Here is a 26221-nt window from a genome sequence, read left to right as displayed (position 1 = left end):
TGTTTTTGTCTTCTTGCATGTGTGTGTGTGTGTGTGTGTGTGTGTGTGTGTGGCGCTGATTTTCTCCGCATGCATACACGTGCGTGAGTGTGGGAGCGTGACACGCACACACACACACACACACATCTACTTGCTTATCACACGCACACGCTTACACATCGTCACGAAATGAGCAAAAAATAATATTCACACTGCAATTCACAAAATACATAAATGGATACATAGTCATATACATAACATTGTATTGAAAATGAATCTACTGACATAGTGTCGAAATAACCCACAGGGGGTGTCGACATTACCACCAGGGGTGTCGAAATAGCAGCATGGGGTGTCGAATTATTGACAGAAGGGGTGTCGTAATTCTGAGAGTGGCATTTTTTGATGTGGGGAAATTCGACACTTTTTGAGCACATATTTAACCAGTTTAAAGCAATAAAATCTATCAAATTTTGTTGAAAACAGCAATTTTAATCATCTAATATTCATTTAGTACATTCATTTATCACATACAGCCTTTTACACAAGAAATAGGACTTGTTTACTCAACTTGTGATATTGCTGCTTTAGAAACACGGAGCTTGAAAACGTTCGAAATTGGACGCGCAAAAGAGCGGTGTCACTTCTTGGGGGTTTATGGGAAAACTATTACACCTATATTTAGAAATGACGCACATAATTAAAAAAAGATAGTTCGGCTGCCGGTTAAAAATAGACCCGCGCGCATAAGTTGTAGTATTTCCGCACCGTTCGTTGTTTTTGGAGTGCACCCCACGAGGGGTGTCGGAATAGCACACAGTGTCGGAATATGCACCCTCTACCCTAGAATAGTGCAGGCGAGTCTTGGGGCTATTCTCACCCGGTGCGCGTTCACCAAATTTTGCGTTCACCCTAAACCACAGAATTCTACACTGTGGTAACAGAAAAATTGTAGAATTCTGTGCCGTGAACAAACGTTCCATTACAACTGTAGCCTACTAAAAGCGTACAATTTATCTGTGGGCAGTGGAGAGAGAGAAAGAGAGAGAGGAGTAGCGCGAGAATTTCCGGGCAAAACAAAATGGCGACCCGCGTAGTTCGGCTCGATTCGAAAAGTTAAGAAAGTGGCTATTCTCACCCGCCCAGAAGTTTTCGCAAGATCAACTCCTCCCCTCTTCTCTCTCTCTCTGTCTCTTTCTGAATACTGTCTATCGGTGTGGACGATCAAATTGACCAAAACAAAGTTAAAAAATGATGTTAAAACACAAAAGTAAATGAATTTGGTTGTCTACAAAGATGCTACGGCTATTTAACTTTTCGAATCGAGCCGAACTACGCGGGTCGCCATTTTGTTTTGCCCGGAAATTCTCGCGCTACTCCTATCTCTCTATAAGTTCTCTCTCTCTCTCCACTGCCCACAGACAAAATTGTACGCTTTTAGTAGGCTACAGTTGTAATGGAACGTTTGTTCACGGCACAGAAGTCTACAATTTTTCTGTTATCACAGTGTAGAATTCTGTGGTTTAGGGTGAACGCAAAATTTGGTGAACGCGCACCGGGTGAGAATAGCCATAAGACTCGCCTGCACTATTCTCACTCCGGGTGAGAATAGAGGTGGCCAAAAGTTAAATAGCCGTAGCATCTTTGTAGACAACCAAATTAATTTACTTTTGTGTTTTAACATCATTTTTAAACTTTGTTTTGGTCAATTTGATCGTCCACACCGATAGACAGTATTCAGAAAGAGACAGAGAGAGAGAGAAGAGGGGAGGAGTTGATCTTGCGAGAACTTCCGGGCGGGTGAGAATAGCCACTTTCCAAAGAAAAACGACAAAAATAAAGGAATTATATAAACACACACGTACCTTAGGGGATGGGGTACCATTGGGACAGGTGGAGGAGAAGGTTGTTGAGGGCTTGTTCGTTGTCCCCATGTATCTCCCTCCACAAAAACTCGTCTAGATGGGAATCCGAAGTTTTCCGGTATACTCCTGCCATCTGCTTAAATCGTCTTTTACAATTTTTCCAGAAGCATTCGACCCTGTTCGTGCTAGTGCCGGTGACAGGGTAGATGAAATTCCTGTCGTGAATGACAGTCAGGTGTTGGTATGGTGGAATTACAGGCAAGTTTCCTATTCCAACATATGCCTGCCACCCGTCGGAGTGGATGATTGTCCCGGGTGCTATACAGCGAAGAAGGTTGGGCAGTAGGGTTGCTGCTGAGCGGTCTGGAACAAGTTCCAAAAACCCCCGTCCGGTGTTTCTTTCCACTCCCCCAAAAACCCACCGCTCAGGCACAGCGTGTCCAACGTTGTATTTTCGCTTGGCCACAAGGCTTTCATCAATTTCGACGATGTGTCCGGGGCCCCCTATCACGTATGGGTTGTTTACTGGCCAGTTTGCACAAATATCTCTACAATATTGGTACCACTGCACCACGGTTTCTTCATTCACCCCAACTAACACTTGTGTAGAGTTTGCTGGAGTTTTAAAAGCCCCCCCCCAAAAAGTTGCTAAATTTTATGGAATTTTAAGTTGGAGTTAAAAAAATATGAGTCTTTTCTCAAAGAGATTTTAACACTCTTATGCGCTGGACAGCGAAAAACTTTCTCCTCCCCCCTGCCGGATTTCACTAAAACTCAAAATACGCCCACATGTTACACAGTTCGGTGGGTTTACTCGCAAAACATTGTGCTGTTGAAAAAAGTTTATGGCACTAGCTTCATCACGTCCGTGTTCGAACAATAAGTTCAAAGCCATCGAAAAATTAGTATAAACATAGTGAGTCACTTACCATACAATTAATTACATTTTAAAATCACAACATTCCATTAGAAACAGGCTTTTCCAAAATCGCACAGGTCATGAAAAAACATGCACTTCCAAAATCGCACAGGTCATGAAAAAACACGCACAGATTAGAGATCAACACTTGCAATAGCAAATTAAATACAAACTGTTTCTCAAAAACTGATGAAAAAACACGTAGATCTTTTTCCAAAACATTCTGATGAAAAAGCACGCACTTCAAAAAGGCAAAGAACTTATAGGCCTAACTTAGCGCCAAATGTGTCGGCAAAGTGCGGTTTCTCTGAGAAAATCACAAAGTGCGGTTTCTCTGAGAAAATCAACAAAAAGAACATTATAAACTTACTGTCATCAAAGGAAAATACCGGTGATCAAAGTAGGTACTGCAGGCGAGCCGTTTTCAAGGCCGACAGCTACGGCTGGAGCCAGATTTGGACAACTTCATCCAACTATTAACTGGTTTTAATTTTGGTAAACACTAATAAAAATTATACCACTGTTTTTCTGTGTCTTTCCTTCTCCATGGTGAACGAGAAACTGATGCTTATGATTGCATATTTAGTTTTTAATTTACTAAAGTTTAACACGAGAAAACTCGGCCATCTCGCAATTTTGCGCGCTTAGATTTGGGCATATGACCTTAGCAGTTGCGAGCGCCGTAAAACCCTATACTACATACATACATACATTAGATTTGGGGGGTACTTGTTTTAAATTTCGATTTCTCAGTTGTGAATCATCAAATTTTCTTGCGGTTTGAAACATAAAAATCTGGGATTTCGGGAGAATTTCCGGGGAATGTGTTTATGTTTTTATTCCGAGCAGAAAGCTTGAGTGGTACGATGTAAAGACGAAGAAAGCATTTTAAAATATGAAATTCGACACAAGCCGGGCTATATCCGTGCCAGGATCATATTCATAGACATCTCAACCATCAAGTTTATGTGTTTAGAAAAGCAAACTACGTTCCACGAAGCAGAAATATTACTTTTTCTGAAGTGGGGTAACAACCACTTTCGGGAGATCGTCATTCTGCCATTGCGGCTGTTCCATCACCCATTTCCACCCCCTCTGACTCGACCCAACCAGCAGACGATTATATGATGGTTCAGTAAAAGAAACATTCGATAGATCTGTTTATGGCGTCAATTAATGTAAGTATTATCATAATTGTCTTTTAGGATACTTAAATGAATATCGTGTTTTGAAAAATAAGACTAATCGGCCACCACTTGCCGTGTGGTTGGATTGTTATTGTTCGGTGGGAATCACGCCGACCTACATTTTCCCCACCTCATAGGGAATTAATTGCGGTCTATACAAATGTATCGCTTCGTGGTGGTATTTTTGCTGTCTTTTCAACTAAGAACACCTTATTTATTCTAAATGCCTCGAAATCTAAGCATCTCTGGTCGACAAAGTGAAAGAATAAAACCGTGAAGAGTTGAACTGGGAGTTCTATTTATAGTAACATATCATCACACACTACTAAACACTCGGTAGGGGGTTACCGGGTGTTAGTGTTACCGATGGAAATGTTTGTAGATCTATTGTTTGGCATTTAATTCGGTAACAAAAAAGGCTAGATCTACGTTCTTGATTGGTGGATATTCAATTATTGAATCAACCAGCCTTTTTACGTATTCTTAGACTTAGTTAGACGTACATGTCACCTGATAGGCTAATTGGAGAAATGCCCCCCCCCCCCCCACTCTTTCTTCCATCCACTTACTGGACACACGATGATACATTGTATTTTCTCAGCCAAAATGATAAATTTTTATAAATCTAGAACTATGTAAGATGAACCACGGTAGAACAGTATGTTGATTTAATTCCAATTTTTAAACCCCCTGAGCAGAAATCTTTATTTTCTGAACCAATATTGATGACTTCTTTCACATTATTGTCCGTTCTGAAATGTTTGGAAGGTTTTTTTTTCTTTCTATAAACTAATTCACTGTACAGAGCCTGAAAAGAGCTTTAATTTGATATATAATGCAACCTTGTAGCACAATTTGTTGATTTTATATGAATTTTTTTTCCAGTTGGCAGACGTTATACAGTGGTTGCCAAACCAATAGACCCATATCTCCAAACCGTATCTCCTTGCTCTGATACTCTAGGAATATGAGCACTAAATATGTCAATCTGTGACTGACAGAAAAGAGTCAATTCATAGTGTACAAAGTCTTTGTTTACTAAACAAATGGAATTTAAAGTCCATAATTTGCCTTGCTGCTTATCTGTTTTTGTCATCACTGTTACATACAAGAAATACAGTGGTTGCCAAACCAATAGACCCATATCTCCAAAACCGTATCTCCTTGCTCTGATACTCTAGGAATATGAGCACTAAATATGTCAATCTGTGACTGACAGAAAAGAGTCAAATTGGTAAGAAAAATTTTTTTGCACCACTGAGTCTCAAGAGAGTCTCACGTTTTGGCAATTGCTCATGTAATATGAATGACAAGTTTTGTAACAATGACGCAGTGCACAAAACATGTCATCATTGTTATATGTACAAGAAAGGATACACATTGGACATTATCATTGACAACACATCACAATAGTGAAAGGCTGTACAAATACAGTTATCAAAGCCTCAGTACCAGAAAAACACATGTGTAAAACAATTTTAAAACTAATATGAGGCAAAAGCACAAAATCAATTGAGCTGACCTGTACATAACAGTGATGACAAACATGACTTGTACATAACAATGATGACACAATGTACAGGAAAAGACAAAAGTCTTGCCTTCAGAGAGAAAAGCGCACTTTAAGAATTAAAAAAAAACCCAGGAGAGGTTTCTTTTGCTTTGAAACAGACAGGTCATATCAAAGACAGTGGACGATCACAATTATGTTGCTAATTATGACAAACAGTACTCGTACATAACAGTGATGACAAAACATACTGGGAAAAGGTAAAATCATGCCTACAAAGAACAAATTTGCACCAAGAGATACACAGATCAATAAAGGCGTATTTTGCTTCTAAATGAATCTTGCATGTATGAAATATATGTTGAAAACTTATTGATATTAGCAATGATGACAAATATTACTTGTACATAATAATGACACAATGACACAATGTATTGGAAAAAGGTATATCATACCAACAAAGAACAAATGTGTATTTTTGAGTTAGACAGATAAACAAGGACATGTTTGTTTATTTGTATGAGTAAAGAGAGCACACATTACTTTAAAAATGTTTGCTCTTAGGACAATGTAATTTCTAGTACGTCAGTCAGTCTTGTACGGCTGCATGACGACACCCCAAACGTCATCACTGAGCACAAAAGCTAAATCTATAACCACAGAAATGACCCATCTCTCGAAGTTTGTTCACACATCACACTCTTGTTCCAGGAATCCAGTGTAAACTAAACACAGCAATTTCACCAAAATATTCAATAGAGTAGCCTAAAAACACGCAAAACAGCCCAGTACGTCACATTCAACGCAAAATTCTTGTGCGTCACCGGACGCTGAAGGCAATGACTACTTTCGTTTTTCTGTTTCCCCCGTTGCTTCCGTTGTTTTGGGGAAGCGGGTAAGGGGAAGTCACTCAAGAAAACAATTATATCCGGGCACTATTGATGACCCGTTCAAAACAAAAGTGGGCGAAATTCGGACTTCCGGCACGTCGCAAATTGACGACAATAACGGCGAATGTTAAACAGCCGACCGAAATCGTAGATCTAGGAACCCGATGTTCTTTTCGCGCATCGCGGCTTTTGAAATATTGAATAAACGACGATAGGCAAAAAGATTTAACCAGCTACGGTGATTCTACTGAAAAATAATGGTGTTTTCTGAAACACCTAATCCGTGACAACACGACAGACGCACAAGTAATCGGAATTGTTCGTCTATTTGCAAACAAATAAACCGATTTCTTGAGCAAGTTAACCTTTGTCAATGACAAATAGCATAGGATCAAAGCACACGTAAAAAAAACCCACCCAAAAATACTAAATTTTGGACATTCTTGGAAGTTTGCATCGGTGTGCTCAAAATGACACTCCAGGGATCACTAAAAAACGAACATTTTTGGCACAAAATTTACAAACTCTAAAGATTATAAAGCTGACATGGGGTCTGAAACTGCTAATGCAGGTTCTACATCCTATATTTGACGTGTGTATACGTTTTGGAGGAATAAATACTAATGCATCAAATTTTATGCACACTAATGTGAGATGTGTGTTTTTCCCCACGTTTTGGCAATGGCTCATTATAATTTTCACTCAATAATGGCAGGTTTTTGGGCATTTAGGGTCCTATTATGGAGTGTTATGAGAAGTTTTAGTAAACAATTTTCATTTGGCCCCGTAGAGCTTGCATTGAGCTTTAATTTGATTAGCCCTGTAGCTTAATTTGTTCACTTGTTGTGATGCTTTTTGCCCGAGGATGTACCAGAGTTCCCCTAATTTTTTTCCAAGAGGCGTTTTTTGCACCGAAGCCCACTTCAGAGGAGTCCAGAATGGTTACTTATGGTTAGAGAGGTCTGAAAAAAATTCAGCTAAGTCTATGCATGTATTTGTAATGATTGTGTGATTTTCACTAATGAGGAGGCAGTTTTGACTAATTTGGAAGAGGTTAAAATAGGGTTCTGAGCTCTTAATGACAAATTTTGGCATTTTTCCCCCAATTTTTGAAGGGCTATATCTTGGAAACCAGTAATTCTAACATGCTTTGATTTAGAGATATCAATATTTGTGTTGACAGCTCTGAGAAAAACAAAGTTTTCATTGATTTGATCATGCACTTTTTATTTTAGAACACCTCAAACATGGGTGAAAGTCGCAGTTGAAAAGGTTTCGTTCAAAAATAAAACTTTGAAATACCATATCTCGATTGTTTATTGATGGATTTTGATAAAAAATTTTTCAATGTTCTTGTTTCATAGAGTAGATTTGAACCCCTGAGGTTTAAACGTCAAAATTGTTCCAAAAAATTTTCGCTTGTGGTAACTAATCAAAGACAACACCGATGATCAAAAGTAAAAAACGACGATCAAAAGAATAACCGATGATCGAAAGTAAAAAGCGACGATCAAAAGAAAAACCGATGATGCAAAGTAAAAAGCGACGATCAAAAGAAAAATGATCAAAGGAAAAAACAAAAGGCAGAAAAATATTATTGGCAGAAAAAGTTTCACTGACCTGGCAAAACACTTATAGTATCATTTCCGGGTTATTTCTCTGTCTCCGATGTCAACAAAAGTCGGGACCACCATATCCAAGTAGTGCCAAACAATAATGGTGGACTGCAAGGGGGGCAAGCCCCCCTGAAACCCCCCAGATTTTTAAAAAACTTACAGTTAATGGCCTGGTTCGTCTTCCGGCGATGAATGCTCACTTTCACTGGAACTGCTAGCGACGTAATCACGTTCACGACTGGAGTGTGGCGGATACAGCCGAGTGGCTTGCTTTAGGAAGAAGTGGAGCGCCTCCGGCTTGGGGACCGAACTCACAAATAAATACTGGGCTAGGTACTGACACAAGTATTTAGACCTGATACGCGGTCTTTTAACCCACTCTTTAATATCTCGCCACCGCCGCTCGATATTCTGTGTGTGGATACTGGAGTCTTCAAAGTCCACGAAGCTCTCAGAGTGGTTTATCATATAGCCCAATTCTGCAAGGCCGTGGTAGGCTTTCCACGAATCGCTGTAAATTACAGACCCAGGCAGAATATAACGTTGAATGAGAGACAAAGCGTGTCCCTTGTTGCGTCTCTCCCCGTCACCAGTTAGAGCCACAACAAATCTCCGCTTTCAGACCCTCTCCACTCCACCAAACCTGGTACAGTACGATCAAGGTCTCGTCGATCTCAACCTGGACACCCGGCCCACCAATCGCCTCCTGCTTACTGAACCACTCGTCTGTGACCTCGGAACAAAAGGAGCGCCAGTCGACAGACGTTTTCGTTGATAAACCTAAGCACTCTACAACTGTGCTGTGGTCCCAGTACCGGCTTAAAAAATGATTTACAAATACAACGATTTTCCACAGCGATATCGAGCACCATGCCAAAATAGTTCCCTTGTAGTCCGACACAGAGAAATCACAATACCTCCGTTTCTTAGTTTTTGAAATGAGATAACTGGAACGGCACCGCCACAGATGATCAGCCTCTCGGAAAGTACACTGTCCCCCACACTTTTCACAAACAACACTTTTCGGCAGAACACCGTTATCACGGAGAAAAGCTACACTTTCCTCGTCCTTCCCGTGAAACTTGGCAATTGCGGTGAAATAGTCCAGTGAGCAAGATGAACAAATACTGTCACAGTCACTGTTTGCGGAATCCATGAACAAAACACAAGATCTGCGGAATTCCCCACGCGACGATCTTTCACTCACCAATACAACGACACAAATGAACACTTCCCGCATGAAACAATGCTTGTGCATGGTCACGCGGTTGCACATGATGACCAACACGAGACTTACCAGAGACGTAATCAATTAAGTGGACAGAACATCCCATAATTTAGGCCACTTTAAAATTCGCAGAACGCAATATGCGCATGCGCGGACAAAAATCAATATTTTGCCGTGCCAGTGAGCCTGTGGGGCTTTAAATACGCATGTGCGTGACACTCATTTGCATACGCGTAACCTACTTTCGGAAATCGTAAAATACAATCTAAAAACATCAATGTCTCAAAAAGTATTGATTTTGATTTGCGATGGAAATGAAATTGATATTCGTGTTCAGCGTATCAATATTAAGTAGAAAATGTATGACGGGTAGCTAAGTGTGAGACAGGAGTGAAAGTAAAAAAATACTAGATAGATCTATATAGATTTAGAAGATTCTAGACTAGATTGTAGTATGCCATAGATGTACAGTAGATCCAGATCTATACCTCGTTTATTTTCGACTGTCCAAGGTTAAAACGGGAAGAAAAGAAATCCCTTGTCATTTAAAATCTAGATTTTCTATTTTACCTTCACACATTGTAATTTAATTATTTATGCACACTATGAGACAAGAGTACCTGGCCCTACCCGTGACCACTTGTCGTATTTTGCTTCTCAGCGGTCTCTGTCAGCAAAATAGGTCAGGCAATCCATGTTCAGGGCCGCTTCAGTGTGTCAACTTCCAGTTTATACTGTGATATCGTCAATCATTCCAAAACGTTATTCGCAGATTTCGTATTTTAACATGTTAATGCTCCTCCCTTGGCGCGACCGCATGCCCTCAGCGCGACCGCATATGGAACAGGGCGCGACCATGCGCGCACAGATATGACAGGTGCAAGAAAGTTGTTAGTACACCATTTAAAGGTTAGTAAAATCATTTCTTTATCAAAGTATGATGAAAACAATTATCTTATATAACAGAGGGTACGTACAGAGATAAGTGGTCGCGGGTTGAGCCAGCTACTCTAGTTTAGTAACTGAAGAAAACTTCTCTAAGCCTTTCACTTCGAACTCGACTGCTGCACTAGCAGACGACTGACGTTCTCGGAAAACGATTGACCAAAAGTGGAACTAGACAAGGCACATCACTCTAATAAAACAGATTGCACACGAGCTGCACAGAAGGAAAAATGGGGAACTGGTCGCGCTCAGGGCACGATCGCGCCAAGGGCGGATGTTTCTATATATGAATCATGCAGTCCAACCAACGGATGAGTAGATCGAGCCTACTCTTCAAGTTCAAGACTTTCGAACACTGAGGGCGTGGTCTTGCCCTTGCTGTCTCAAACTGAGCAAATTTTAGACCAGAGTGTCTAGAGGTTGCTGTAAATATAATTTATTTTAGTGATCCTATAGTACAATACACTCAAAGAGTGGTGGTTGTGCATACAGTTCAGTAGTAGTAGTCTCTGGTAAGATCCCACCTTTTATGATCCCAATTCGCTTAGTTTAAGATCCTGTTGTTTTAAGAAAACATAATTTTTTCCAAACAAAAGTCTAAGAAGATCCCTCTCTTAAAACATTTCGGTAAGACTCCACATTTCAGAGACGCGTATAATTATGGAACAAAAACCTGGGCTGGCAAAGTTGATCAACCATCAATCAAGCAGTAAAAATTTGTGATCATTGTACTACTGCCTGTTGCGTCACAGTCACAAGCGGATTGCTAGAGAATGACGACTAGATGTAAACGCCATTGGCCGATATTTATAGTAACAGCCATCTTGTTTGTCCTCGCAAGGGGTATGCCTGACGCGTCATCTGATCATGATTCTAGTGATGATTTTGCGTAGGGCGTGGTTTGCACTGGTAGTTTCCAAGTTCCTTCAGCCGTTTGCACCTTGTGTCCTAACACCAGCAGTTTCCAAGCTCCTTCAGCATATATTACAAAATGCAGCAACAACTGAGAGGTCAGTATTATGTACAGTGGAGTCCATATCATTGGCACTGTGTCGTTGAACTTTGTTTGAACTTGCTTTGGTATCCAAATTGACATAGAGACCTACTCTTGGTCTTGTTCTTCTTCTCAGTTTACGTAGTGTACAGCATCAGAATCAATCTGGGCGGAAGAAGGGTGCTGCACGATCACACACAAACGAACTGAACAGTTCTGCAAGTTTCAAAGAAAATTTAATCCGAGTTGGCAGGCTGCCGTCGTGCGGTCTTGTTGTCACCATGACTGACACCTAAGTCTGCATCAGACAGGATCACACCGAATTGTGAACGCTTTGCTGCTTGTGATCGCTTAAGATCACGCATTTTTCTTGCTCCATCGGGATCTTAGACGGAGACTACTGTATTTGGTTGCTGGGATAGGAATGCCATACAAAGTTACATGTTCGGAAAAAATATAAATGAGCTTGGATTTTTTTTTAACGGGAGCATACGAAAGTGATCAAACTATAGGACTGTGTTTTCTTTGTATTGAGAAATGTAGGGTAGGGTGCCCTGATTTCGACCAATGCCTAACTTCAACCATTTGTACACCCCAACAGTAAAAAGCTATTATTTTTCAGAAAATTTGTCTTGCTTTCTTTGAAAATCCTGGCAAGTCATGTCGGGGAGATATTATATTTGATCTCCAGCGTGGGAGGCAGACTTTGCCAAGCGTATTTTTGTGCGAGTAATGTATGTCAAATCGCCGTGCTTTCGCTTTCGCTTTTCGGAGTTGTGCGTTTTAGAGCCAACCTCATAATTTTACTGTTTTCTCTGTACTTGAGAAAAATGCCGAAAAAGTAAATTTACTTTAATGAAAGGGTGTTTTTATAATTTATTGATTTTCCAGCTTAGTATTATGATTTGTCTCAGTTTACATGAATCCTTGCTTTTATAGTCAGTGAGACTGGAAAAACAAAGTGGTTGAAATTTAGGTACGTCTTTTTTGTTTATTCCTAACTTCAACTTCATGACATCCCAAGCTCGTTGAAATGGTTGTGGGACCCAGCGTGGTGATAAGGATAATAATAAGGCGACTGCTTTTGCTATTGTTTTTGCTGCTGCTGCTGATAATGATGATAACATTTTGGTCGTGGTGCTATGACTAGGATGATTTTTGATGATGGTAGTGGTAGTGGTGGTGGTGGTGAGGAAGATGTTGATGATGAAGCTGATTGTAATGATGATGAGGAGGAGGAGGATGAGGAGGAGCATGAGAGGGATGGGGGAGAGGAAATTCAGTTAAGAATTTTAAATATGTTTAGCCTAACAAAGAGGGGGGGGGGTGTAGTGATGTGAAGGGGCTGCTGCTGCTTTGTTGATTTTATGCCATTGAAAGGCTGGGCTAGTGATGAGGCTTTTGTATCAATGAGCATAAATAAGAAAAGAGAGGTGATTGGCAAAAATTAGGTAAATATCAAAGGTTTGGATCATAGTGGTCAATGTTCGGATGAAGGTTGAAGTTAGGCTTTGACGTCGGTCGAAGTTAAGGAACTGTCTGTCAAAGTTAAGGAAACCTCCCCCTGTCTCATTCAAGTTCATACAGTAAAATATGATTCCTATAAAAGCAATATTATTTTTGCTCTAGACCAATCAGGAGATGTATCTCATTAATGATTGATGTAGTTATTCTAAAGGCATAGAGCCCAATTGGTTGCCGAGTTCTACAGCAAAACAGCAGCCAACGAACTCCATCGGTCGAAGTTACGGCACCCTACCCTAGTGAGTGAAAGAAATTTGGCTTCTTGACAGAATGATTATACAGGCGAAACTACTTTTGGTAAAAGGGGAGAGCGAGAGACTCTACCCAGCACTCTATCTTTGATAAAGATTATGATAATAAAAAGTTCACAGTCACAATTAGAATTTTATTCAGCCATTTGATATTACTTAATCAGCCTTGCTCTTTTGGTTAGAATCTTTTAAATTAAAGCTTGAGTTAACCCTTTGAGCCCTGATCCCCTAGGCATATCATGTGGGACCTTTGTGGTTGGGCTCATTTGGGTCATCTGCCACCAAGCACATGCTGAGGAGTGCATGTGGTGAGCAGGAGAAAGGGTAAAGGGCTAGCCAGGTATGTGTGCTTGGGTCCATAGAGGGTTATTATATTTTTGCGGGGACACTTTTTTAAAAATTAACAAAGTGTATTTGATATAAAAGAGAAAGTTCTTGTTTCATGGTCATTGTCTATCTTTGGGGTAAAAACTGAATAAAAAATTTTCTTAAAATTCATTTCCCCACAAGGTAAAGGTAATCACAATGGCAGTTTCGTTCGAAATGAGAAACACCCCTCCTCTCCCCGCCCACCCCTCCCAAAAGACACACCAATCTATGAAAGATAGAAGGAGGGAGAGTGTTTGATTAGAGTTGAAAATGGAAAATGAAAAGTGAGTTGAGACTGTCACGTAATGCACAAGTCTGAAAATGAAGGAGTTTTGACATCAGAGTCTACTTTGAAATTGAAAGTGGACAAGCTGGAGACAGATAGTGGAAATTAAGAGACTTGGGCATTAAAAAAAAAGGACGAGTTTGTTGCCCAAATCATTGTGTGTGAGATAATGAATAATGGACAGCAGGGTCACTCTGGTCAGCCTTGATCTAATGGCTATCATAGATATATTTATAGCCACCATGATCAGTGTGTGGGAGTGCTTTGACAAATTTTGATACAGATCCGCTTTTGATTTTTAAAGTTACCGTCTTTATTGTAGTTGTAGTAGTACTGAAGATGCTTTCAGTGCAAGAAGCTAAGAATGGTATGCCGCTCAAGGCTAGCTTGTGTGCTGTAGAACGTAAGTTATAGTTTGTGTAATTTTAGTACTATTGGTGGAAAATTTCAGTAAAATTTATAGAGAAAAATTTGAGTAGCCTGCTGATAATGAATGATGATGCAATAATGAATGAATCACCAAGCAGAATTGGATAGCTCCCCTTGAACAAAAGATAAAGAAGGGAAAAAACAAGTAGTGAACTGTATCATCTGCTTTCATTTCCTCACTTTTTTTTCTTTTTTTCTGTGCCAGAACTATGTGCCAAATATGGTGTAAAAATATTTTTACACTTTTTTTTTTAACAGAAATGTCCGATGCAGAATGTGGGGCCATCTGTGTGCGGAAAGATGTGATGGACAAATTCAATGTGATTATGGAGGAAACCAAGTTGGATGCTAATGAATTGATGGAACATTTTTTTAGTCTTTATAACTGGTAATGACCAATAACTTTTATTTCATGTGTTTCTATTTTTTGGTTAATTTGGACACTGCAATCTCATTTTTTTCCCTCTTAGCCCTGGCTTGATAAACTGAGCAGACATGTACAAATATAATGAATTATAATGAAAGAGAATAGGGTTGTTGCTGGCTGTACTGTATGCTAGCATGCTGTTTTAAAAAAAATCTAAATTTTTGTGTATTTGACATTTTAAAATTGTGATGCTACATGTCTTGGATGTTGAGGTTTATCCCTAGATATCACTAGTAATAGCTTGCACTGAGCAGTTGATCAGAGATGGGATTTTCATAATAGTTTGGTGCAGTCTAAATCCATTTTAGATGTGTCGGTATACTTTCATCTTATAATTCAGTGGAGCTTAGGATGACCGGCAATACCATAGAGGTTGGATAGGGATGTTTTATTCACAAACCGCTACATGCAGAAAGGCAAGTTTTATAGGAGAGGCCAAAAAAAAAAAAAAAAAAGATTGGTGTTAAAACAGGAAGCATATTGTCACATACTGATGCAAGAAAGATTACGTTCTAAGTGTTGTAACCAATTATTACTTGATTTATCATAAATACACTAAATGTTAGTTTTACATGCATGTAGCCGGTTATAGAATGACAAGAAATGTGCAGCAAAGTACAGTTGGTTTGTTCTACATTTAACTGCTTTGCTTATGACACTACCGCGCACAGCCTTGACATGAGGCGTCTTATAGCCGGTTAGGCGCAGCTGCGTGCCATTATTCGCTATGAGCATAGTTCTACGTGGCTGATGGCAAGCTATGGTATTTAAACTTGATATTTTTTTTAAATCTCTGAGCTGACCGAATAGTTAGAATTGGGTTCGATCTTAACCTGGTCTATTCCTGTAAAAAGCTTTAAGATGACAAGTTCATTGCTTTGGTTTGACCTTTGTTAGTAAATTGAGCCTAATAGAGCTTGCTGTTGAATGGGGACTTGCGCTATACAAATGCTATCTATTATTATTAATATTAATAGTTTTTTGTAAGCCTGGTTACCGGAAGCATGGGTTTGAATGTTTGTTGTCTTTTCATAATGGGAACTTTAAAATTGACACTCTAGCAGCTGTCTTGCCCTAATATTTGACATTATGTGACCAGTGCTTGGAGACATGGAAGTGGTTTCAGTAGTTGAAAATGTGAAATGGTATAGGTTTTTCTGCCCCTGGCAACACTATAGGTTATTCAAGAGGTTGGGGCCTATACCGTATAATTATGCTGTGACAGTGTGGGAATTTAGCTGTACTATGCAAAATATCCCAGTGTGTCAGGTCATCAATTTTTTTACTAGAACTGTTGATCATGACCTCTATGCATTTTCAAAAATTCAAACAAAATCTAGCAATGTCACAAAAATTCATTCCTTATGCACACAGGACACCAAATATGTCTGTCGGCTCCTTTCAATCGTATGCCCAACACTTGTCCGTTATTGCTTTATATAGCTGTAGGAATCTTCTGGCAACAGTATAAATGGACATTTTAAAAAATCATTGTCATTTTTAAAACGATCATTGATCATTTCTGAAAGTGAAATGTGCAAGACACTGGGGTGAAGTGCAATTGAGGATGATGGCCCTGGCTCCTTGCCAGGTGAATCGTGGGTATTCTGCTGGAATGCAGTCGGCATTGTCCACAGCTTTCTTCAATGTCTTTTTGACAATGTTCCATGTCTTTGCTAGACTCGGCTTCACCAGGCATTTTCCTCCAGATGAGGGATCCATCATGTATCCTCAAACTTTGGCCAGAAAATCAAGAAAGTCGAATTTGAAAAGAACTAGCACCAGCATTGACTGAAAAAAAAAATTATCATTAACATGGCAGAACTGTGTAACAAACTTGACAAAGATTTCGGAAGCGTTTTACTTCCATTCGGTGAATTGATTTCAGGCTTTTCTTTACCAGTTGTAAATCATAGATGATGCTAGCGGAGGTTGTTTCCTAGCACCACCCTTTCTATAAAAATAAGTGTATTTATAAAGCACATTATATCCAAGCTCTATAGCATGCTCTCTATGTACTTTCACAATTAGTAGACCTTAGAACACTCAGAAATATTCTTGGCTTCCCAGGAAGCCTACAGTACAAGCTGTGGATTTCACGAGTTTCGACACGTGTCAAGACGGCTTGCTGTTACCGAAGCACTTATGTACAGGGCTGATTTCGTCATGACCCTTTTTACTCTTTAGGAACTTCTCAATTAAAACATATGTGTCACGACGTGGTGAAATCAGGCGCTCGTCAATTTTTGGGCACATGGGGTTATTGGTATCATCATAAAGCTTGTTCATTTGTCTTGCTTTCATTGAAAAAAATTACATATCTATCTTGAATGAGGGTGGAGATATTTGCAATTGAAGGAGATGGTGTTTGTTTGGTTTCACCAAATTTTGTAAGCCATTTTCTTGTTAATTTTACTTATTAGCAAGAAAATGGCTTACAAAATTTGGTGACTACCAAAGCTTGGGAGTCCTTGGAAAATGCAAATTTTCATCTTTTGTGCCTTTGATCAATGTTTTTCAGTAAAATCCATATGAATGTATTTTTTAATGGACATTAATTAAGATGTTGAGCCAAAAAAAATATTTAAAAAAAAAATTGCCCAAAGTCCATAAAAATGCAGATTTCTTTGATTTTTTAAATTTTGATGAGCGCCTGATTTTACCATGATGCCTCGCATATTTCTGGATTTGTTTCAAACCTCATATTTATTGGGGACTGGTATTATGGGTTTTTTAAACTTTTCATTAAGCAAATAAAACAAAAATTGAAATTTTGTGTGTAGCTGGTTTATGAATAACACTGATGATATACATATTTTTTAATAGAAAAGAAAACGCATTGTGGGTACAACAATGAAAGTCATGCAGTGTACTAGCATATTTCATATTTCATTCCATCTGTAGTTTGACGTGTATTTCATGATCCTTAATTCCCTGATACAGATGTATGTTAGTTTTACTTTGCATGTAGCCGATTATAGAATGACAAGAAGTGTGCTGCAAATTACAAATGGTTTGTTCTGCATTTAACTGCTTTGTCTATGACACTTCGGCGCACAGCCTTGAAATGAGGCGTCTTATAGCCGGTTAGGCGCAGAAGTCCTTTCAGTTATTTATACCGTCTTTTTTCTTTGCCAGAAGGTACTCGATTGCTCTTTCTTAGTGTTAATCGATGTAATGAGTTTGTGCTTTTTAACTGAGAGGAGAGAGTGAGTGAGGGAGAGACAGAGCGTGTGTGTATGAGTGTGTGTGTGTGTGTGTGTGTGTTTGTGGAGGGGGGAGGGGGGTATGTGTAGGGGAGGAAGAGGAATACAGAGAGAGAGCCAGCAGAACAGGGTTACCAATAGTTGTCCATGTAAATATTCTAGTTCAATTTTGGATTTGTTGTGAAACATTGTAAAACACTTCAAGGTCATTTATGGATGAACTTTTATTTGTATTAATTTCATCCTATATTTGAGCCGTCGCCAGAACCTGACACTCCTAAAAGTGTCACAGTGGTCAAAAATTAAAAACTACTTCATTTCATAATTATGTACAATTACAGCAGCAAAATGAATATTTTTTCTTTAAAATGTGGATGTTTGATGGTCAGTTTGAAATTCGGATATGTGCATATATAAATATGATGACCGGAAATCTGTACTAATGATGATGATATTTGAACTATACCATCTGTTTAAAGTTAGTATCTCTACTACTGTTTATGCCAGTATCAAGTCTTTAAAAACGAAAAAATAATTCCCATCCAATTGTGTGATGTTTTATATAACAGTTTTGAGCCTGACCCAAATAGTTATCTTTTTCAACTTTTCTTTTGAAGCACCACTGATTCGATTTGTTTTTGTTTTAGTAAATGGTTTTGATTGTTTTAGTTTTAGTAAGGTTTTACAGCACTCGCAACTGCATTATAAGGTTCATATGAGTGCCAAGGGGTGGATATCAACAGAGAAGTCTAAATCACATGGGGAATCAGGCTTACTCTGCTCACCTCTCTAGCCTCAACAGCACAAAGTCTGCTTCGACTTTCAAGGCACCCCGCAAAATAGCAGATCACAAGAGAGTGACAAACATACAAAAGAAGTAGAGGACCAAATGAAGACAGTAAGGATGAGGAAAGGAAAAGCAGCAGTTCCTCCTATGTTGTTATGGCACAGTATGAGCATGACATTGAGAAATCTTATGAAGTCTAGACAAGCTTTGAGCAACAAAAGTCAATTACTACAGCTGAAATCGCACAAAAGGTTTCCTCCTGAAGAATATTTGTTCGATGGGGTCATTTCCAGAAACATGCTTTATGTCCGTGAATGAAACTTTGACATCATCATGTTATGAGCGTCAGATAGTCAATTAAATTAAAGTGTACTTCATAAAAATTCTGTATGATGACAACAGTAATGAGCCTCTGACACATTTGAAGATTGCAGTTGAGGAACATTGTGAAGCCTGATGAAGTGTATGCCCGAAATACGATGGGTTTTACACTCAACGGGACTCTCATGGTCTAGACGATAAGGTTTTCACCTCTCATTCAGTAGGTCCTGCGTTCAAAACCTGACAGTGACAGAAAGTTTTCTTCTAAAATTTTCTCCTTTCTCCTTTCCTGCTCTCTAGCCTTGTTCTGTCGTCTGTTTTCGTTTCCACTCACTGCCCCTTCCTCTGGGCTCCTGACTCTTACTGCTGCCTTTCTGTTGCTACTCCTTTGCTGTTCTTACTGCTGTGTTTTAGCCACACCCTTGATCTCATGGTAAGGTAAGGTCTAGCACTAGCCTTCTCGGATAAGGGCGAAAAATCTTGGAGGTCTCATGTGCAAGTTGTACTTGTTAAAGATCCTTTGGTGGTCCTAAAATCGATAAAGAGTAGGCTTTTTGCGCCACCCGGGCAAAATTCAAAATTTTTACCAAACTGAAAAATGTTTAATGCGCCCCGCACGCTCATATGACTTTATTTAGTTGCGAGCGCTGTAAAAGACTTACAAAAAAAAAACAAACTTCCACTCAGTACTAGTAAAGTTTTAATTAAAGACACCATATATGGTAATGCGTGTTTGGAAGTAATTGCATTGCTGTTTTCAGGCGACATACTGAAATGTGCAAAAATAGCAGCAAAATGGCTACATTTCGTCATTTCAAAGATATAAATCATACATGAAATAATCAACACAAGCAAAATATTTTTATTTTTATTTTATATATTTATATATATTTATATAGATTATATTTATATTTTTATCAACCAAATAGATTTAGATATATAAATATGTTTTCTACATGGAGGACAAAACAATACTGCGTCTCACACAATAAAATGCTCAGATTCTGGCAAAGGTTCATAATTATAATATACATATAATACACATGGAAAATTGTTTCTAAAACCATGAACACGGGAAGAGTGAGTGATAGAGAGAGAGAGGGAGACAGAGAAAAGCGTGATTTTGTACGATCAGAGTAGAAAATAAAACTTTGGCTCGGCTATGTTATTCTGATATTCTGATGCTATAAATTCCTCATACAGATTTTGACCTTGAATATGATGACATCATGCCCCTAGATTGGTTTAAGGCTATTCATCTCAACACTTTTACCTATTCCATTATACATAGAGCACTTGTGTGCTCCGAGCTCAGCAGTTGATCTAATTTTGTGTGAAGCTGTCAAGCAGGCAGTAGTACGTCATTTGAGGTATGCTTTTGCGCTCTTGGCGTGTAAGTGCACATCAAACTATAGTCATTCAAGTAGTATTTTTGCATGCTATTTTATATATATATTTCCTCCACTTGTATGCTCACAGGTTGCTGTTTCTTTCAGTTGTGTGAAACTTGTCCACCCTATAAAACCAGGCATGGCACAGAACGGAGGAGCTCTGAATGCATCTCAAATGACTCAGCAGCAGATGCTGCAGCACTTTCAATCACAACAGCAGGCGTGAGTTCAGAGGACTAAAAATATATTTATTATATTTTTTTTTGGTGACCAGCTGCATCTTTGCATGCCTGTTACATTAGTCTCAAAGTGGCCAATTCCTGATGTTGTCTAAAGAGGAGACCCCCCCCCCCCCCCCTCCTAAATATCTGATACTATGTCTTCACTTGAATTGTTTAATAGAGATTGAGAGGTATTTTGATGCTTTTCTTTTCTGTCTTGGTTTAAGCGACATTTACCCCCCCATCCCCTGAATTAAAAGCTGAAAAACGTAATATTTAGAATGGGGCCACTTTGCTTCTGACATCATCGATATATCAGGCGCAATAAAAAGTGACTTGTTAACACATTGGACGAAAGAAAGCCAAATATAGTGAAGATCTGACATTGTAGAAATAATTATTTTGAGAAACTTATCATTTTCAAAGAATAATAAATAGGAATTTTGGTTTGTGCTTTAATCATTCAGCGCGATCAATAAGAATTCTCACAAGAAAGGCCCTCGTCCTACGTATAATTGACAAGTATTCTTTCATTGTACCTCTTTGTCTTTAGACCTAGATAGAGTCTTTGAACAGCAAGCGGCATGTGAATGGTTTTATGAATTATGTATGACTTTTTGTTGTCTTATGTCACTACGAGATTGTTTAAGTATGCAACTCCCAAGAAATGATAAGAGGGTGAAGTGGCGGATATCATACTTGATTCAGACTTTGGGAGGATATCATATGCTCCTAAAGTGAAGATGGTGGAGATTGCGGCAGTGAGGCAAACAACCAGGACTACACATTTTCATCCTTTGTCGCAGCTGTTGTTGGCGTTCAAGTTGACGTGATCAAGGTTGTCACTGTGTTGGATTACATTGTTAGACAGTTCATAGCAATTAGTTAAAAAGAATGCATTTTTTAGGGACTGGTTAAATAGCTTTTGTTGTATAGTTATATTCCTGAGTGGACCCAATCACTTGTATTAAAACTGACTTGTATGGGAGGGGAGTTCATAACTAGGGCTCAGCACTGAATGGATTAATGCACAGGATGGCATACTAGCAAAGACTCGCCCACATAAACACACTTATTTATTTGCTATGCTTGGGCCTGCATGCACACTCAACTTGCAGTTTTAGTGCACCCATTTTGTTTACTTATGATTGGGAAAGAACGAGGCAACAGTTAGCTAAGGCTTGACAACATTATGAAGTGCTGTGAATTGTCTTATTTACGGGTTCACAGTGGTGTGAAAACAGAAAATGAAGACTTTATTCCTGTTGGTATGACTTACAATGCCAACAGTGCCAACACGAGCAGCAACATGGGAGATGGAAGTGAAGGCAGCAAGAACTCATCTATGAGTGAGAGCGATGAAGTTACATGCCTTGGAGTGACACAGATTGGAGGTGACTGCAGTGTGGAAGAAAAGGTAAGTTGTAGTTTGCTATTTTGTCATGTTGTGACTTGGTGATGATTATGTTTATGATGGCGATTATTATTGTTGTTACTAATAAAATAAAAAAATAAAAATACTATTATCATTATCACTATATTATTATTATTATTATTATTATTATTATTATTATTATTATTATTATTATCATCACCATTGTCAGTTCTGTGTACTGGACAATAATAAATTAGCCTTGAAGGGTGTGCAAATTGTATTGGAATGTTCCTTTTTAGTGTATTTGTATAATTAACAAAATAGTTTTTTGTTTCTCTCTGCCTGGTGGCTCTTGTGGTCTAGAGGTTACGGTGTTTGCCTCTCATTCAGTAGGTCCTGGGTTTAAATCCTGACAGTGACGGAAAATATTTTTCTCTAAAATTTTCTCTAACTATGCTGTTGTCTGCTTTTGCCTCCACTTTCTGCCCCCCCCCCCCCCCCCCCCCCCTCCCCACCTTTGCCTCGTCCTTTGGACTCCTGACTCTTTCTACTTCTATTCCTTGGCTCCTTCTTACTGTTGTCTTTCAGTCACACCTCTGGTATCTTAGGTAAGATCTAAAACATAGCCTTCTCGGATAAGGGGGAAAAATCTCGAAGGTCCTGTGTGCAAGTTCCGCTTGTTAAAAATTCCTTGGTGGTTCAAATTCGATAAGAGTAGGCTTTGGCCGCCACGCCTTTTCTACTACTAAGTTCATAAAAAATAAAAAAATCACATTTTTGCTGTGGCTCACATATCCCAGCCTGTCTTTTGAGCCCTTTTTGTACTAAAGTCATGTTCTTCCACCTACAAATGCACTGAAGCTCTTCTTGGGATGAGGTATGTCTCTCACGCCAAGGTGTTTTCAGTAAATTTGTTAAAAAGGAATCACGGGCTGATGGATTTCACCTAAAATTGTAACGATCTGTCCATGAACGAAGATGAAATTCATACGCTTGAAGCACAAATATGTCTACCCTACTACTAAAGTCTTCCAAACAGCCATGAGCAGGGTAATCACTGTTTCTTTACCAGCGCCCATGGTGTACTGTTTGGGCTCTTAGCTGTTGTATACTGAAGACTTGAGGTCAGTTCTCACTTGGGGAAGTTTATTTTGTTAAGTGTCTCAATCTTTTCACAGGGATGTTGTACTCCACCCTACCTTAGTTGGCCCCGATATTCTGCCTCTTAAATGATCGTAATTGTTATTCTTTTGAGTCTTTCTTTTGTGTCATCTTTTCTACCTGCATTTACTGTTTCTTCTTAAACAATAATAATAAATAAACTTCGCAGTTTTGTAGACGACATACAAAGTGGCAGTAATATCAGTTGAATTACTTTTACGGTCATGACTGTCCCCAGGTTCAGCTCCTACAAAGGCTTAGAGAGCAGGCAAATTCCAGCAGCTTCAACAGCAGTCAGCCGAGCGGGATTTACCAGCATTACAGTTCATTTTCAGGTATGCACTGCACGTGCCTTTGTTTGATATTACTTCTTTGTGGACCCTGATCCCAGTAGGGTCCCAGAAAACCGGATTTGGGTCTGCTGGAAGGAATTGTTTTGTATAAATTATGATTTACTTCAGGCTTGCCAACTGTCCTGAATTTCCAGTGACTGTTTTGGATTCGGCAATTTCACTGTGATCATAACTATATCGTCAACGCAGTGCTTCCGCTCTTCCATATTTTTAAGGAAATCTGTACTTTCTGCCAGTTCCGTACTTGTTCCTCCCTCATTATCAACTCCCTCCGTAAAAAAACTGCGACAGCGTAGGACTAGATATCTACTGAAATTCCGTAGTAAAAGATTCGTAGTCGCCTTTGTATCGTTTTGTATAAGCTACGGATATTTACGGTAATTCTCTTGACAATAAGTTAATGTTATAGAGACCTGCCAGATTGTGCATTTCCTAGGATGGGCCATTATATTCTGCTATGCCCCATGCGTTCATTGCGGGTTGGTCGGCAGTACATTTTAACCTGCAGACTGATCAAAATGAGGCGAACTTTATGTGCCAATTTCATCCTTTCTATCTTTCACTCATTCCATCTGTCTATCTTAGGACTGTTGCCGCGGGTGGAAAATATTCGCATTGATCAAGTAAATTGACTTGTGATTTTAGGCAGAAAATTACTGTCAGATAGAAACTTATTTGCAGATTTATTGTCTAGATCTAGAGAAATTATCAATGCGAAGATTCTACGGCGCGGGAATGCGATAAGGGCCGTGATGAAATAAATTATAAAAACAGGCTCCCAAATGCCATTTTTAACCCTCTAAAAGCACTAAATTTCAGACCCCGGCAGAATTTTCCTTACTTTTCAGCTTCAGCTGGTGGAAGCACTGTAAACACTACACAAAAAACAGTCCTGCTTGATGTTATTTTGTTTGTTGTCAAGTAATTTCATGTTATAATGTTGGGTGTCCCTGATTTGTATTTGAAAAAAAAATAACCAACTTGTTATTGGTAGGCCTATTCTAAAGTGTTTTTTCTAGTTAATTTTATAGAGTTTTTCAAAATGCGGCTTTGTCTCTACGTTGGAAGCCTTGCACATGATTTGCCTAGCTTGTATTTTGGAGTGTCATAAAAAATTTAGATTGGGGACTAGAAAGTTCTTATTTTTCAAAGTAAATGTTTTTAAATGGAGTCCCTTCAATATAACTAGTTTTTCTGGTTTCTTCCTTTTAATAAATTAACTTCTCAGTTTTGTGGACGACCTACAAAGTGGCAGTCACATTTTTGTTTGTTTCTGTCAATGTGAAGGCTTGGTAGGAATTGGAATCCTATATCCTTTTGATAATGAGCATGATACTCCAACCTCTTGTTTGTACCACACGTACCCATAATAATAGTGTTCTTATATAATAGTTTTTGAAGTAATTTTGAGCTTGATGAAATGCGTATGGCTGTGGGTATTTAGGGAAAGTTTTGTTATTTCTGGCTTTTGTTCCTTTTCTAAGGTTGTTAAATTCTATTTCCTTAAACATCTTTGAGCACAATATATATGTCTCTTCAAGTCGATTTGTTAAAGTATCGTATCACCCCCCACCCCCCCGTGGCAGTGCCACTGACTGTACTGTAGTGTCTTTAGGCCATTCCCAAAGGGGGGATATTTCTCGTTCATGCACAGTAGAATTGTAAATCGGCTGATTCATCATGTCAAGCTCATAACTGTGCCTGATCTACAACAGGGAACTGCTGCTTTTTCTTTCCTAATCCTATTGTCATTTTCCTCTACTTTTTTTGTATGTTTATCACATTCTTGTGACCTGCTATTTCCGGGGTGCGTTGATAGTCGAAGCAGACTTTGTGTTGTTGAAGCTAGAGAGGTGAGCAGAATAAGTCTGATTCCCTGTAAAGACTTCTCTGTTGACACTCACCCCTTTGCGGTCATATGACCTTATGCAGTTGCGAGCGCCGTAAGACCCTCTACTAAAACTAAACTAAAAGTATCGTAATATTTGTTAATTACTTATTGTTTCAGGGAGGGGGATAAGTTTTGCTTAATGGAGGAGTATTATTTCACTCTGGGTAAATAGAGAAAGGGAAGTGGGTGGATCTTTCTTCTTATTTGTGAGTTACTACACTTGTGCTTCTTGTTACGAGGGGAAGAGGAAATTGAAGACGTGTATACTGTTGTTTCAAATGCAGATAGAATCTAAATAAGGTTTTTTTGTTGTAACTTCTGCTGATGATCTGTAGAAGTTTGTGGTTGGTGGGCGCTCTGGTGTGGTTTGCTCCTTCTTCCTTATCAAAGATCTAGCTCCTTGTCTCTCCTTCATTTCATTACACCTTACTCTTTGTGCTTACACACATACACATGTGTACGCACACACACGCTCACATGCCCGCAGGCAGGCACGCACACATACAGAGGGAGAGTGAGAGAGAGAGAGAGAGAGAGAGAGAGAGAGAGAGATTTTTATTGATGTGAAAGGCCTTTGGCCCATACATCCACACACTATGACTCGGCAAATACATAATTTGGTGCAGGACGTCAATAATTTACATAAATTGGGGACAAAACTATCACAGGAAGGAAAAAATAGATGCACACAAACACACATATGCACACACACACAAGCACACACACACACACACACACACACCTACACGCATGTACAGACAGACAGACAGACAGACGGGCAGGGGGCTTTTGTGGTCTAGAGGTCAAGGTGTTCACCTCTCATTCAATAGGTTTTGGTTTTAATCCAGATAGCGACAGAAAATTTTCTTATTTAAAATGTTTTCCTTTCACGTCCTTTCCTGCTCTCTATCAATGTTCTGTCATCAACTTTCGTCTCCTCTTTCCGCCCTCACCCCATCACCTCCTTTGCCCCCTCCTCTGGGCTCCTGACTCTTTCTGCAGCTTTTCTACGGCTACTCCTTGTCTCTTTCTTACTGCTGTCTTTCAGCCACATCCCTTATCTACACTTAACCTTCTCGGATAAGGGCGAAAAGTC

General features: G+C 39.2%; 1 protein-coding gene across 1 annotated transcript in view; it reads left to right on the top strand.

Moving 5' to 3' along the window:
- The window catches only part of LOC101845943 (zinc finger protein 652-A), a 41047-nt gene that overhangs the window by 2246 nt on the left and 12580 nt on the right, over positions 1-26221 (top strand). The window contains exons 2-5 of the mRNA XM_005103922.3: positions 14251-14380; positions 20230-20346; positions 21576-21762; positions 23120-23216. Coding sequence (XP_005103979.1) covers positions 14253-14380; positions 20230-20346; positions 21576-21762; positions 23120-23216 — 529 coding nt within the window. The 5' untranslated portion in view covers positions 14251-14252. The remainder of the gene's footprint in view (positions 1-14250; positions 14381-20229; positions 20347-21575; positions 21763-23119; positions 23217-26221) is intronic.

The sequence above is a fragment of the Aplysia californica genome, unplaced genomic scaffold (genome assembly GCF_000002075.1).
Source record: "Aplysia californica isolate F4 #8 unplaced genomic scaffold, AplCal3.0 scaffold00397, whole genome shotgun sequence".
Taxonomy (NCBI): Eukaryota; Metazoa; Mollusca; class Gastropoda; order Aplysiida; family Aplysiidae; genus Aplysia; species Aplysia californica.
The sequence above is the reverse complement of the archived record's forward strand: the minus strand, read 5'-3'. Positions and strand labels throughout refer to the sequence as shown.